Raw genomic sequence first — 15,574 nt, 5'->3', positions numbered from 1 at the left:
GAGCATTGGCCTATAATTACAATTCTAACAATAAAAATATAAGCATATTGATAAATACCAATATTACAACTCAACAATAATAAAATTATAATTTAGAAATAAAATTTAAACAAGTTATTTTGGGTTCATTTCGAGTTAAGTGGGTTAACTTATTATTAACCCGTTTATTACTTATGTCTTAACAGGTCAACTAGTTTTGATCTGAACCTATTTATATCAAATTCAAATCCGTTAATTTATTGTCGTGTCATGTTGTATTCGTGTTGGATTCACGAGTAATATCACATATTGTCATTCTTCCTGACAAATCTAAATAGTAATTTTACCCAAATATATATATATATATATAATCTGAAGCACTTTATATTAATTTAAAATGAACGACGTAAGTCGAGAAGCTCATATTGCAATACCGTTGTTTCCAATTATGGTACGGGGTAAAAAAGCATTACATTTTCTTTTTCTCCTTGCATAACGAGAATATTTTTATTAACTAAAGGGCTGTGCTGCGCATCAGCCTGAAGCCGCAGCACACCACATAGATTTTTTTTTTTTTTTTCACTCAATCCACTGAGTGTGCGGCGGCTTCAACAAACAGTAGGCTGATATTTATATTTTCTCTTAACTAAATCACCTTAGCAACCTTAGCAGAATAAATGTTACAAAAAATAAATCAGAAAGGAAAATAAGTGTTTCAAATCAAATAGAGCCTAGCTAGAGAGTCCTAATGGAATTCGCCCTCAAGCCCTTTTTTTTTTTTTTTTACCAGTTGGATTAATTCTAGATGAGCCAACTCGTCGATGAAGCCCTTCAAATCCCAAAAACTGGGTAATATAATTCGGCCAACGGAGCCCATTAAACTTGGAAGTTAAATAAATAGGAAATATTTTAACCATAAATGAATTACACAAAACTAAATCTACAAAATGAGATCACTTGATGTGATATGTTAAATTATAAAATTACTTTTCTTGTAAAATAGATTTAACAAACCCTATGATATCACATCAATTTGTAGAAGTTCTTCAATTAAATACACAAATAATGCGATCCTGTTTTCCTTGAGGTAGGTAGCCATTGGGGAAACTGTATGGTTGTTTATATGAGACAACTCGTCGAAGAAGCCCATATTTCCATTTTATTGGTCAGCCAGGCTTTTAAGTTGCTTTTTGTGAGGAAGGACGGTCCAGAAGAAAAACAAAATTGGCAAGCTTTTAGACCATTTTAATCCGATTAATAACGAAAAGTTATGAACATCTCTGAGATTGCTGCAATGGCGTCAATAAAGTCAACTGAATTCTAATATTGTCCTCGTACCGAAACCCATTGTAATCCTGAAACCTCCCAACTCCCATGCGAAAAACTCCGTTATTCACAAATCCCTCTATATCAGGAAAATTGCCAGTCGGGCAGTGCAAGATCAAGCCAAATTTAAGTACAAATTCAGTGCCTCCGGTCACGCCACTTTCTGTCTCCATACCTATTATGGTCCCGGTAACCAGAAAAATTCCGTTGTCTAGACCGGTCAGGCCTATAATTCCACCCCGGGTTCGTTCTCGGTTCAGGAAAATTCCGTCCCGACATGTAGTCTGTGGTTCGAGTAGGGCTATTCTCTGGGCTCCATGATTCAAATTCTTCCCCAACAACATATTCATTTCTCTCCCAAGAAGGACCTGGCTGCAACGGAGGCTGCCTAGATCCTCCAACCATTGCATTATAGTTATTTTGATTAGCTTGAGAATGATAATTTGGAGGCAGACCCTGGCTTGCTCTCCAAACAGAGTCAGAAACAGGGTCTAGTTTTCCGATTGGGGTTCTAGAGTATTGAGCTGCAGGTATCCGAGGCTCAGACAAAAGGGGTGATGGATTCAGTGATTGAGATACTGTTTGGGGCCGCGCCGGAGTTTGCATTAAAGGAAGTGATGGGAAGGAAGCGGGGGCATTTGGTGTGACAGCTGCAGTTGACAAGTTATGCAAGGAAGCGCCCATGGCAGACAAATTCTTTGTGGTTACGACTACTTCTGAGGCCGGTGTTTGCAATATTGGAGAATTGGTAAGTCGATTGTGGTGAACAATAGAAGGCAGCTGGTTTTCGGGTATGGTTGTAGTCGTTTGAGGCAATGAATAAGTGGCCATTCTTGCTGGCTGCTGCTGTGGTTGAACAAGGTTAGATGTTGTAGCTTGAGAGAACACCAAGCCGGTGGTAGCTAATCCTTGCGAAGTGTAGGCAGCTCTGTTAGCCATTGACGTTTGTTGCGAGAATGGATTCTTCGCAACTTCTGCTCCCCATCCACTCTGTAAAATTCATCAGGGAAAGGCAGATTAGAAAAGAGGTCAAAGAAAGAAAGAAAAAACACAAAAACAAGAGTAGTTCTTTAATAATAACAGTTTTATTTTTTATACCAAAAAAGAATATTATTTACTAAATAGTATTTTACCAAAGATGGCAACAAGAGTTCTACAAATTGTTAGTCAGTCACTGGTTTCAAAGCTATGCATGGGACGCAAGAATCTTCCATGGAAGGATAAATCTGACGTCAGATTCATATTCTAAAGTTGCCACACGTCCGAGTGGCAATGACATTTTTGGTTGTTAAAAAATTTAATAAATATATGTATGTATACGCGTATACACACACACACACACACACACATATATATATATATATGGACGTGTATGAACTCCCACCAGCGAGAGAGACCGTGAAATAACCTTCTGCTGTTGGGATAATCACCAAATGCATGGGTTTTCAATTTTTTTTTTAATTTTAAATTAATGGCTTTCAAGAAAGGGGTAGCACTATTTACTATCCTTGGTAATGAATGGCAAAGTGGAGGGCAAATGGAGCCACCCTCGCAACTTTGGAGTAAATACGTGAGATATCAGGCAAAAGTAGCAGGCATGGGCCCAAAGTAACACACCGTTCCAGGATTGCTGGAGGGAGTCGGGGATGGAAGTGAAACTTGGACCTGCTCCTCCGCTTTTCCGCCTAACATATTAAAACCAGCCCCACCAGCCTGCTCCTCCGCTTTTCCGCCTAACATATTAAAACCAGCCCCACCAGCCTTGATCATATCGAGCAGTTTCACAGTTTGTTCATCTGATAAATTTCCAGCTTGTCCAGACGTCAATGCATATACCAATTCAGGGTTTTTCAGCAGAACTGCAAGCAACTCAAGATCTGGTTCGGCTGTACTTGCATTACCAACTTGAGACGAGGTGGGTTCTAAAGAAACAGCATTGTTTACATCTTGATTAGAAGCAACCTGTGGTTCTGAACTGTCAGCATCGGGCAGCTGTTCGGTTGGGATTTCTGGGGTCAGCGTGTCATCATAGTCAATTTCAATGTCCCATGGTTCCTTGGGATTGGATGGGATCTCCAGGACTGTCTGGTAAATAGTTTCCTTCTCACGGCGGTTTCTGTTTTTCTGGACTTCTACCTCTTTGCTATTCTCACCGGCACCGACTCTCCAAACATCATCGTGTATCATTTCTGCAGAAAGGAAGAGGGCATAAATGGCTGCAGTCGGCAGAAAGTTTATTGAAACACAGAAAAGAGTCCTCCACTAACAAAACTTAAGAACTTTCAAAGGAATCCAGGAAAGGACGAGAAAAACCAAGCTAATGCAAGTGTTGCGGTTCATTATTACTGCACAACATACATGTGGAGCATCTTGCCATCTTGGACTTCGCTACATACTTTTTTTTTTAGATGTAAATAAGTATTATTAATCAACAAATAGGCATAGCCCAGTACAAATACAGAAAGTATGCCCTATCTAAGTAGGCGCAATAGAAACAAGAAAATCATGTAGATCCATGACATCAAAATCAACAGCAGTGGCCCAAATACATAAGAGTTCTAATAAAAAAAGTTTTTAGTTCCTCTAGCGATCTCTCCTTGTCTTCAAAAGTCCGTTCATTGCGCTCTTGCCACAAACACCACATGACGCATATGGAGACCATCTTCCACACAGCTTTAATATGTTTAATGTCTCTTAGATTTTTCTAGCTGGCCAGAACTGCCACCACTGTCTCGGGCATAACCCAATCCAAGTCTACTCTACTAAACACTTCATTCCATAACACCCTAGTTGTCTCACAATGTAAAAGAAGATGGTCCACCGACTCGCCCCCTTTCCTACACATACAATACCAATCTGCGATGATCACCCTCCGTTTCCTCAAATTGTCTGTTGTGAGGATCTTACCCAATGAAGTTGTCCACACAAAGAAGGCTGCTTTGGGTGGTCCCTTATGTCCCCATAGCCTTCTCCATGGAAACTGAATATTGGGCTCTTGTGTGAGGGACTTGTAGTAAGAGCGAACCAAGAAAGAGCCTTTACCTACTTGTGTCCACCACAACATATCTTCCTGTTGGTTGCTTGATTTTATAGAGTATAAGAGGCTGAAAAATTCTTTAAAACTACTCATTTCTCAGTCTTGTGCCACTCGACTAAAATTGATATTCCACTGGATTTGCTCCCCCGCTATCACCATGACTTCAGCCACTGAAACATCTTTGGCACTTGCAAACCGGAAAAGTGAATGAAATACATCCTGTAGAGCACTGTTACCACACTAGTTATCACTCCAGAATTGAATCATGGAACCCATACCCACAAGAAATCTAGTTTGTCTAGTGAATACCTCCCATCCTCTTCTTATATGTTTCCACAACCCCACTCCATGAGCCCCTCACTTCTTTAGTACACCATCCTCCCCATAGTCCTCCATATTTGCTCTCCGACACCAGCTTCCTTAGGGCTTCTAGTTCCTTATTGTATCTCCACAACCATTTGCCAAGTAGCACCCGATTAAAAATTCTCATATTTTTAATACCTAATCCACCATTGGAGATAGGGCGACACACCTTCTCCCACTTACGAGGTGGAATTTGAACTCCTCCCCCACACCACTCCACATGAAGTCACGTTGAAGTTTCTCAATTTGAACCGCCACGCTTGCCAGGATAGGGAAAAGAGATAAGAAATAAGTAGGTAAATTAGGTAATGTACTCTTAATCAAGGTAATCCTACCACCTTTTGACAGGTACATTCTCTTCCATCCTGCCAGTCTCCACTCTCTACCTTCTCAATCACTGTGTCCCATAACAAATACGCTCTCGAGGTAGCCCTTAATGGAACTCCAAGGTAAGTCATAAGGAAAGAGGCAATCTTACACCCTAGAGTGTTAGCGACCGTCTTATGTATTGAACCTCTCCAATTGGCACCATCCCTGATTTATCAAAATTCACCTTCAACCCGTACGCTGCTTCAAAGCAAAAGAGAAGAGCTTTCAGTGCTTGAACCTGGTTTAGATCTGCCTCACAAAATATAAGTGTGTCATCTGCAAAAAACAAATGGGAAATATTAATAATTCCCCTCTCCGGGGTAGCAACCGAGAAGCCAGCCACGAAACCATTATTAAACATTGCTGATGTCATTCTACTTAGCGCCTCCATCACAATAACAAAAAGTAATGGAGACAACAGATCTCCTTGTCATAAACCTCGTGTGCTATGAAAAAAGCCAACTGGGCTTCCGTTTATCAAAACCGAGAATTTCACCGTTGATATGCACCAGCGGATCCACGATCGCCACCTCTCCCCTAAACCACACCCCCCAAGAAGATAAGAAGGAAATCCTAGTTAACGTGATCATACGCCTTCACCATGTCTAGCTTGCAAATGATGCCTGCAGTGCTAGCTTTCAGTCTACTGTCAAGGCATTCATTGGCAATAAGAACCGCGCCTAGAATCTGTCTACCCTTTACAAATGCATTTTGGGATTTTGTAATTATCTGCCCCAATACCTCACCTAGACGGTTCGCAAGCACCTTGGAGATTATCTTATAAACCCCACTTACCAAACTAATAGGCCGAAACTCCTTAATCTCCACAGCCCCAACCTTCTTTGGTATCAAAGCGATAAAAGTGGCGTTAAGGCTTTTTTCAAAATTTTTAGCTGAGAAGAACTCTTGAAACACCTTCATTAGATCATTCTTTAACATGTCCCAGCATGTTTGAAAGAAACCCATAGAGAAACCATCGGGACCCAGTGCCTTGTCTTTAACCATTTTCCTCACCACTTCGTAAACCTCCGCCTCCTCAAAAGGACTCTCCAATCGACAAACATCATATGGCCCAATGGAATCAAAACCAAGCCCATCAAGCGTAGGCCTCCATCCCATCTGTTCGGAAAGTAGCTGCTCATAGAAATCAACTACATGATTGTGAATCACCTGCTCTTCCCACAATCCACTCCATTAATTCTTCGCATCTCAATGTTGTTGTTTCTTCTATGAGAGTTGGCTATTCGGTGGAAAAACTCCGTGCAACGATCTCCTTTCTTTAACCACAATGCTCTTGATTTTTGACGCCAATAGGTCTCTTCTAATAAGATAATCCTCTCAAGCTCTGCCACCAACCCTATCTTCCGAGTTACTTCTTCCTGTGTAAGAGGTCGGTCATCTTGTAACCTCTCTAATTCTTCAATCTCCAACCCCTTGCTTTTCTTGTGTTCCCCTACGTCACCAAAAGACTGCATGTTCCAAAGCTTTAAATCTTTTTTTAGATCTCACTTTTCTTGCAAAGGTGAAGCTAGGGGTCCCCTGTATCTGATATGATGCCCACCACTGTCTAACTCTATCCACAAAACCTTCAGATTTCAACCACATATTTTCAAATTTGAAATACCTGCGCCTTCGTTGGATGCCACCACAATCTAGCATGATATGCCAATGATCCGAGCAAAGATGAGGCATTCTCTTTGGCCAAACATCCAGAAAATGACTCCCATTCTGGCGATATCAGGAATCTATCCAATCGAGACCCCGTCAGATTATTCCACCACGTGAAAGAACCCCCCACTAGTGGCAGATCCACTAGGTTTAAATCAAAGATGCACTCCGAGAACTCTTATCATTGTTGGCCGCTCTCTTCTATTTTCGGAACATTCACTTGAAAATCTCATGACATTAAAATCTATGGGTGTTACCTGCACCATACGGTGCGGGGTAGCCCCTCCTTGCCCCCCGCCCCCGCATCCCGGGGTCGGACTCACAATCCGCCTCGCCCCCTACCCCCCGCCCACTTCAATAATGGACTACAGTCCACTAGGCCCAAAAATTATTTTTGGGTCCAAAAGTGATCAAAAACAAATTTTTGGACTCATTGTAAATTTAAATTTGTAAATATGACTATAATTTAAAAACTACGTAATTTTTAAATTTGCTAGCGCATATTTTGTGTAAGTTGTAGTGTAACACAAGAGTATCACATTGCTTAAGTGTGAGACTTGTATTGTCAAGGCAATCTATAAAAGGGTCACCTTACTACACTACAACTTACACAAAGCATCAAGTAAAAGTTCTATTTAATGCATATTAATATATTTATATATAGTAAAAATAATATATATTTATATATAAATATATATTTATATAAAAAAAAAAAAAAAAATTGGGTGCGGGGTGGGGGATGGGGCCATACCGCCCCCCACTCCCGCCAGTGTCTTGCCTTGCAGGGCAGGGGCTGAGTGAACGGGGGTGGGACAGCGAGGTGCGGGGCCCCGCTGCCCACCCCTATTAAAATCTCCACCAATGCACCATGGGAGGTCCCACAAACTATGTATTCCAACTAGTTCTTCCCACAATAGTCTCCTGTTGCCCACCCCTATTAAAATCTCCACCAATGCACCATGGGAGGTCCCACAAACTATGTATTCCAGCTAGTTCTTCCCACAATAGTCTTCTGTCATTGTCTAAGTTTGGTCCATATACACCAGCAAAGGCCCACAAAAAGTTATTTGTTACACTCATAAAGGAGCATTATACCAAGTACGCCCCTATAAACTCTTCTCTTTTCTCCACCACCCTTTTATCCCACATCATCAACACACCTCCTGACGCCCCATTTAAGGCCAAATACACCCAATCCACTTGTACACAACTCCACAAACTTCGTACAACTCTTCTAGTAATTAATTTCATCTGTCTCCTGTAAACAAACAATGTCCGCCTTCCATTCCCGCAGCAAGTTCCTTATTTGAAGACGCTTATTAACCTTGTTGAGCCCGCGGACATTCCATGACACAATTTTGGGTTTCATTGAGGAAAGGCCGACCCCTTCGCTATATACTAAATTGGTAATTAGGTAATCATACCCTTATTTCCTACAATGTTTGGAAGAAAAACAATAAAATCAAATGAAGATTAAAGGTGGTTGACTTATTTCTGCAGTCAGTCAATTAACCACTTGCACCCCATAGAAGTTGCACGACTAGAATCAAATGACTGCTTCCCGCAATATACCTGGCATACAATGGTGATACAACGGCCTAACAAATATATTTGACAAACTGAAGATTGCCAGATAGATAAAAGTTTACTGTCAAAGCCGTCTTTAGAATCTAACAAACTGATTCTGAGCTGCAAGCAAGCCATATATAAATTCAATAGTAATTTCACCACACAGGAGAAAGTGGCAAGTAAATTTCTATTTTGAGTGCGATCAATCTTACAATCTACTAGAAATCAAAAGACATCCATACCAAACTCTCCAATCATTACTTTATGCCTACTAGTCATGCAGGCTTCTAGTTTTTCACCACTTTATATACAGCAGCCATGTCATTTAGCCTCTCACATACAATAATGTGTTCAAAATTCACGAAAATAGAAGGCACGCTCATTATTGGGCAGCAAAGTGATTGGGGAGGCATTCAAACACCACATAGAAAAGGAAAATTGAAAATTTTCAAATTCCATAGCTTTGAATTATTTGATTCCGAGTTAAAACAAAAACCCCCGTGGATATAACCAGATCAATAATAAGAAGGGAAAACAAATAAGGTAGTGGGAATGAGGTCCTGAAGATGTGAAAATAAGCTCGTAGTGTCTGTTAATTAAATGAAGTTATATACCAGGACAAACAGAACAGAATGATTTTATTTTCAACAGCATACGAAGACCCTATTACAAATTTCTGCCTCCGGTCAACGCATCTTCTCCTATCGAACTCCTGGTAATGACTCATTGAAGTAAAGGCATGCTCCCAATAGAGTTTGCTCCATAAAAAGGGTTGCAGCAGTGAATAATGTACTGAAGGGGCAGAATTCCCACTCCAATTGCAATGTACAAATGATACTCATGCTGAAGATCTATGGCAAAGTTTAAGGGCCATATTCAATTGCTATACAAATGAAAATCTTTTGTCTAATAATCCAAAAAAATTACAATGATTTATAAAATCTTGGATGATACATCAGCTTGAAAGGATTAATGATATCTCATCCATTCTACCAAAATCATCAGATGCACAGTTATTATGATTCCTGGGAAGCAATTCGCAAAGTCCTATATAATGGTACACAAGCACATGCATTGAAAAGGCTACCCAAAGTGAAAGCCACGGTGAATAAACAACAGTATCACCATTGCCAAAAGATTAAGGGGGGTACAGGGTGTCATCAAATTTGTGAACAACCTCCCGTCCAGCCCCCAAATGGTCCTAATACTCTAATTTCATTGATATCAAGAGACAGTTAAATAATATCATTTGCTTTCTACAATAACTTTTCTTGTGAGCAATTTCAATAATTACCTAAGACGAACACGGGGAACAAAAGAAAGGTATACAACTGAAAAAATGTCCAACTCTCAAGTTCTATACACAAATTCCAATCCAAGTCATAAAAGTAGAAATGAAAATAGTTGAAGGGGAAAGCAGAAAGGGGAGGGGACATGGACTTAACATCTGCAGTTGACAATGACCATATGAATCTCCCTCCAATGAAAAATGTGGGACTACTCAAGTTTTTCCTCTCTATCACATAAGATTCAGGGAACTTTTCAACTGCTCAGTTAATTTTGCTGTCAAGACAGCTATTCTTTCAACAAATAATATTATTGGCAAACAAAAGAAACCAATAAAGAAGCACTAAAAGCAGATGTACCTGGTGGCATCTGCCATGGGATCTGAACCCTCCCGCACAGCTCCCATAAAGGCTCCTTTGAATTCATTTTCAGCATTGTATCAAGAGGAGTTTCTGACCTCTTAGAATTTTTCAATGGGTGTACGACAGGTTTCTTTTCTTCCTCAGTTTTAGGCCAAAGAGCAACTTTAGATACGGGATTTGAAGTGTTGGGCTGAGTGTTTGAAGGTTTGTTAAGACCTTCAGTTTTTGCTTCTTTACTATCATTAGAAGAACCAGTTTTCCCATACTTGCTTTGCATGAATAGAGCACGCATTTTCGCCTTTTGAATGTCATCGGCAGACATTGGACGGCCTCGACTTACAGGTGCTGCTCTTGTGGCCTGTTGGCTTCTGCCTCCCATTTTTTGAACCGGCTGTTCCACCATCTGAACTTTTCTGCGTTCTCTGCTTTCTGTTACCAGCTAAGGATCTAACAGGCTTAGTTAGTCTTACATGATTTTCCTGTATCCTTTTTATTTCTAGAAAGATGACTTTCTTGTACACATCTTGTTGTATGTAGAATATGCATTTTTTATGTAATGACCACTACTTCATGAAAAAGATCCACTGATATATATATATATATATATAACTATCACTGCTACGTTTGTTTCAACGTAAAATGAGGAAAATATGTTCAGATGAAAATATTTTTGGGAAAAACTACTAATTTTCTGATGTTTAGTTGACACCCTGAAAAAGATACATAAAATAATTTTTGGTGTTTGGTTGCATTGAAAACATGACTGTGTTTATATAACTGTCACATATTAATCATTTTAATCATAATATTAATTTACTCTGGAAAAATAGAAAATCAATCTAATGATTTTTATGACTATTTATTTGCAATTATAATTTTTTAGATTCGCTATAAATGCAAAGTGACGGAATGGAGAGAGAGAGAGAGAGAGCATGTAAGGGGAGAAAACATCATATCTAATAATCTTTAAGATTATTTGCAATAACAAAATTCTTTCAGCAGAAGATTCTTTGTTTTTTATTTGAGCAAAAAAGTCTATTTATTACCTAGGTGAAGAAAAACGCATAAAGCAAGCAGTGGAAAATGACTTACTGCCCTGAAGAGGGGTAAGAAGTCATTTTCCACGACATGCACATGATTTTCCCATTCACTCACTAGCCATTTTCCATCAACCTCTTTTTTCTGCCCTTTCCAAAAGGGACAAGAGATGAAAATGTTTTCCCAGAAAATACTTTCAGCCGAAAAAAGCACAGACTAAATAGATGCAGATGCAAAGATATAAAAGGTAAAACAGCCCAAGTAACCAGACTTCATATAAAGTTAGAAGTCAATACTAATAAGAGATGTAATTCCTATACTAATGATTTTTTTTTTTTTGAGTATTCTCTTGTAAGCCCTCCAAATATGTTAGTCATTGCTTTTTTTACAAATTAAAATTTAGAGAGAGAGAGAGAGAGAGAGCAAATTAGCAACACCAAGGATACGGGATGAAGAGACACCGAGAATTTGCTTCCTATTTGAGTCATCTGAAGATGCTGGTAAAAGTTTCAGTGCTTGTGGAGATTCCAATTTTCTGAAAAGAAATATGTGCTCAATAGTTCCACAACTACCAAAAAAAGGCCAACTGACCTAAATTATGTCACCAAAAAAAAAAAATACCCACCTTGAATGCTCTAAATTTCCATAAGGAGGAGCAAGAATGTCTTCCTGTACAGCCAAAAAAATGAAAGAAAATAAGAGTTGAAACATTTTTTTTTAAAATAAGAGTTGAAACATTGCACAACAAAAACCCCCATTTAGAAAATAGGTAGTAAATCCTTAGTGCTTACAGGAATATCGATACTAGAGTGCCATGATTCTTCACCCACTATATCCTCAATACTGCAAAAAGTAGAGTGCAATTATTAAAAACTAATTTTACAAATCTTCCAAGGATAAGAGGTAAAGATATGACTTGCCTCTGCTTCAGCATTATATCATTATGAATGTCACTGGCAGATTTCATGCCATTAGGTTTCTTCAATGCTTGGCTTCTTGCTAATAATTTGCTCCATCTCGATAACAAAACTCTTGCCCTGTTTGATATGTCTGATCTTCAAATCAGATAAATGAGATTCAAAAGTATCACAGGGTGCAAAAAGAAATACAACAGCAGCATCCTAAAAAACAGTCTTCAATGCTTCAAAAGGTTAAAATCATCTACGAAGAAAATGGAAAAACCAATGCTTTGATGATATTTTCACCTGTACATTTTTTAATAAACTATCTCCTAATCATCTAGCATCCAAAAGCACACAAGACTTCAGATGTATATATATATATATAGTAAAAAATGATTTAGAAAGAATTATGAAGTCAGCGCCTTGTTCTGGCATTAACAAACCCTGAGTTATCATATAAAAGGGAAAAGAAGACTCCACAATTCATATACTTGAGGCATTCTCCATTCCACCAGAGTACAGGTAAGCAGTAGAAAAATATGAGGTGAGCAGTAGAAAAATATGAGGCGACGGAGAAGGAGAGTACAGGTGCAGAATAGTCACTGCAAAAAGAACACACCTGATGTCCTATAAAATCGCAGTCTGTTAACACTTTGCAGAATGGCTGACATATGTACAGGGAGAGCTTTATGGAGAGGCATATGACAAAGAACCTAGAAAACAAGTAACCATTGAAATCCTGAGAAATGTATATAAAGCAAGTACACAGTTAATTAACAGCACAAATATGTATATACCTTAAGAATTACAAGAAGAACGCTTGTTTGCTCTTCGACAGCAGCTTGACTCAACCAAGTAGCCAAAATCATAACACCACCTTTACTTAAAAACCTGTAAATATAGTAGAGGACAGTTGGATCAAGCAAGCAAGACAAAATATAACAAATATACCGACAGCCTCAAAAAGTGATTCGACGAGTACCAACATAATACTGAAGAATTTTGTATCTGCAAGATCCACTCCATCAGTTTCACCTGCCCGGAAAAAGTTTCTTCTTTCCGCATTAAAATGAAAATATTTTCAACAAAATGTTTTTCTTCATCATCTAAGCCAGGTAGAGCATCATCCTGTGTTGAACAAGATGGGGCTTCTTCGACACTAGCAGGACCAACAGAGTCTAAGGGAACCAAATCAATAGGTATCGTAGGATCAGAACTTATTAGGGCACCATCATGTGGTTCTTTACATGCGCCGGATCTCATGGCCTTCTCCCTTGACAGCCGGACTAGTTTCCTTACCCTTGACCGTTGACTATTAAAAAAATCACGAACCTATAAATCAACAAAACACCCAGGTGTAAAGAAATTGACTTTCAAAAGTGGAGGAATTCAAACAAAAACATTTTCATTCATAAATAAGTTGCTAGATCAGCTCCTTTGAAAGATGGTTATATTAGGAAAGAAAAAATCACATCAGGATAATACGAAAATAAGAAATAATTAGTCAATAAAAGAAGCCATCAATAACCTTTATGGCATCTATTAATATCAGGCAGAGTTCAGGATGGGTACGGGAAGTTCAATATCCACACATTCCGTTCAAAAAGCATTTAAATGAAAGACAAAAGCAAGAAAATTAGAACTAAAAATACCTGTGTGACTGTGACTCCAAAAAGAGCACTGATCTCACGGGATTCCTTCTTACTAATAGCATCTTTAATAGAGAAAACCGATTGCATATACTTTACAGCCTTAGGGTTTAGCAAATCCCTAGGCCTTTTTCCTGCAAAATCAACAATGTTTTAGTCAAACAGCGACCATATGTGTGCCAGGAAAACAATACTTCATAAGCACAAAAAGCAAATTCAATTAATAGGAAAAATCAATGAGCACAAACCTAACTTTTATAGCTCATTTACCTCCTATGATAAACAAAAATAATGATAACCCATTGTAACAACAATACATTTTGAAACACTCCAATAATTGTTTAACCCATTGATCAAATAAGGCAAGCTCAACACCCAGCAGAGATCAATATTCAATAAAATTCATTTCAGATATCTTAATGCATCTAGGGAAAAAATTAACCTGCAATCAGCAACAAACGATGCCTTTTGGTCTTAAGTCTTTTATCTAATAGGAGAACAAAAAAATAAAATTAAAAAGGTATAAATAAAGTTCCTGTTTCAATATTTTGATGCTGGTCGTGTTTTAAATATTTTAAAGGGCATGCCTAGTCCAATGGATAGGCGCCTCCCTTGCAGAAGGGAGGGCACTAGTTCGAGTCCTGCAATGTCACTTTTCTTGTGTATTAATTTTCTTATAAAAAAATAATTTCTTTCACTGAAAATTGGGTGTACAAACTGGATAATTCTCTCATTTATTGAATCAAAGGATAAATAGACTGCAACCAGCATGCATGCATAAGGCAAATGTAAAAAAGATCGTGCAAATATAAACAAGCATTCATTGAAGCCCTTGTAAAATGAAAGGTATCATGTCAATCATAAGTACAAGACTTAGGTCAGAATTAGGATACATTCTCGGCATATCTGCCTCAAAATTTCTAAAGAAAATTACCAGTAGCTCAAACGTTAAAGGCTCAAATTTTTAGTGCACTATTATCAATCCCACAATGATTACTCACCAATTTTTATTGACAAAGCACCAGCTGCCTGTGAAAAGGAAAAAATACGTTTATGAGCAAATGGAAAAAAATGCAACTACAAGTTTGTTCCTGAAGAAAACCAGTAAGAATGATATGAAACAAATAATCAGTCACGGTATATTAGAATATGTACCACCAAGCATATTTACATACAACACGAAATGTACAAAACAAGTAGTCCCAACGTACAATGTGACAATGAAACTTAGAATAGCATCTAGTAGACATTTGGTAACCTAACCTCAACTCTTTCACAGCAAAAAGGCAAAAAAAAAAAAAAGTGAAAAGTTCTTTAGCAAATGTCCAAAATTAAGGGCTAATGTACCTACCAACATAAAATGTAAAACGGTAACCTAAATTGTTAACTGAATAATAGCTTTTGCGAATTATATATAGACATATATATACTTCTATTTTGTCCCAATGTTTGGTTGCTGAGAAACAAGAGAAATTCCAATTAAGGTTAATTATCCTTTATTTCCTCGTGCAACCAAAGTACAAGACACGAGTTGAATCATCGAAAGCTCACCATCTCTTGAGAGAGAGGATTAACGCCGGTGAGTTTGCATTGCGTGACAACGATATTCTGGAGCTGGTCGATCTGGCTGTGGAAGAGCTCCCTCTGCGAGTCCATAAACCTCTGGAACGAGTCGACGGAGCTCCCAATCTCTAGCTCCGAGAATTCGTCCTTCAAGACCTCCATTATCGACCTCGAAGCTCCGTGTATCAAAACGGGTGGAAATAAGCATTAAGGACCTGAATCCAAGGATTAAACTGTGGCTATAGAAAAATATTCAAAATTTAGGGTTAGGGTTTGATAATCACAGAACGAAAATGAGAAGCGTTCGGAAAAAGGTGCGAGCGAAACAGGAAAGTAAAGCCCAGACTCAGACTCGCACGTGGATAAAATCGCAACGAGCGCTAACTAATGTTGGCGGGTTTTCATTCTAGCACATCGATTTCTCGCCTGCCATTCTTTCCCTAAGCACGTTATTAATATCAA

The 15,574-nt window shown here is 38.6% G+C and overlaps 1 protein-coding gene across 1 annotated transcript; it reads right to left on the bottom strand.

Annotated features, from left to right (window-relative positions):
* Positions 1–949: 949 nt before the first annotated feature.
* LOC109002240 (homeobox protein LUMINIDEPENDENS) lies at positions 950–15,545 on the bottom strand. The gene is made up of 13 exons (XM_018979894.2): positions 15,101–15,545; positions 14,551–14,578; positions 13,553–13,683; positions 12,883–13,232; positions 12,698–12,791; positions 12,520–12,613; positions 11,919–12,048; positions 11,790–11,841; positions 11,624–11,667; positions 11,445–11,533; positions 9,958–10,389; positions 2,923–3,494; positions 950–2,295 (listed from the first exon to the last, which is right to left on the bottom strand). Exons 1-13 carry the CDS (start codon positions 15,272–15,274, stop codon positions 1,444–1,446), a joined length of 3,042 nt encoding a protein of 1,013 aa, XP_018835439.1. The 5' UTR covers positions 15,275–15,545; the 3' UTR covers positions 950–1,443.
* Positions 15,546–15,574: the final 29 nt, after the last annotated feature.

This window comes from Juglans regia, chromosome 11 (genome assembly GCF_001411555.2).
Source record: "Juglans regia cultivar Chandler chromosome 11, Walnut 2.0, whole genome shotgun sequence".
Lineage (NCBI taxonomy): Eukaryota > Viridiplantae > Streptophyta > Magnoliopsida > Fagales > Juglandaceae > Juglans > Juglans regia.
This window is presented reverse-complemented; position numbering and strand designations above follow the sequence as displayed.

Bases quoted from the DNA above. Each gene is read 5' to 3' on its own strand.
- LOC109002240 (XM_018979894.2), bottom strand. From the start codon at position 15,274: ATGGAGGTCTTGAAGGACGAATTCTCGGAGCTAGAGATTGGGAGCTCC. The intron at 13,684-14,550 runs GTGAGTAATCAT...TTGATTTTGCAG, and splicing joins TGCTTTGTCAATAAAAATTG to GAAAAAGGCCTAGGGATTTG. The intron at 12,614-12,697 runs GTATATACATAT...CTTGTTTTCTAG, and splicing joins TTCTTCTTGTAATTCTTAAG to GTTCTTTGTCATATGCCTCT.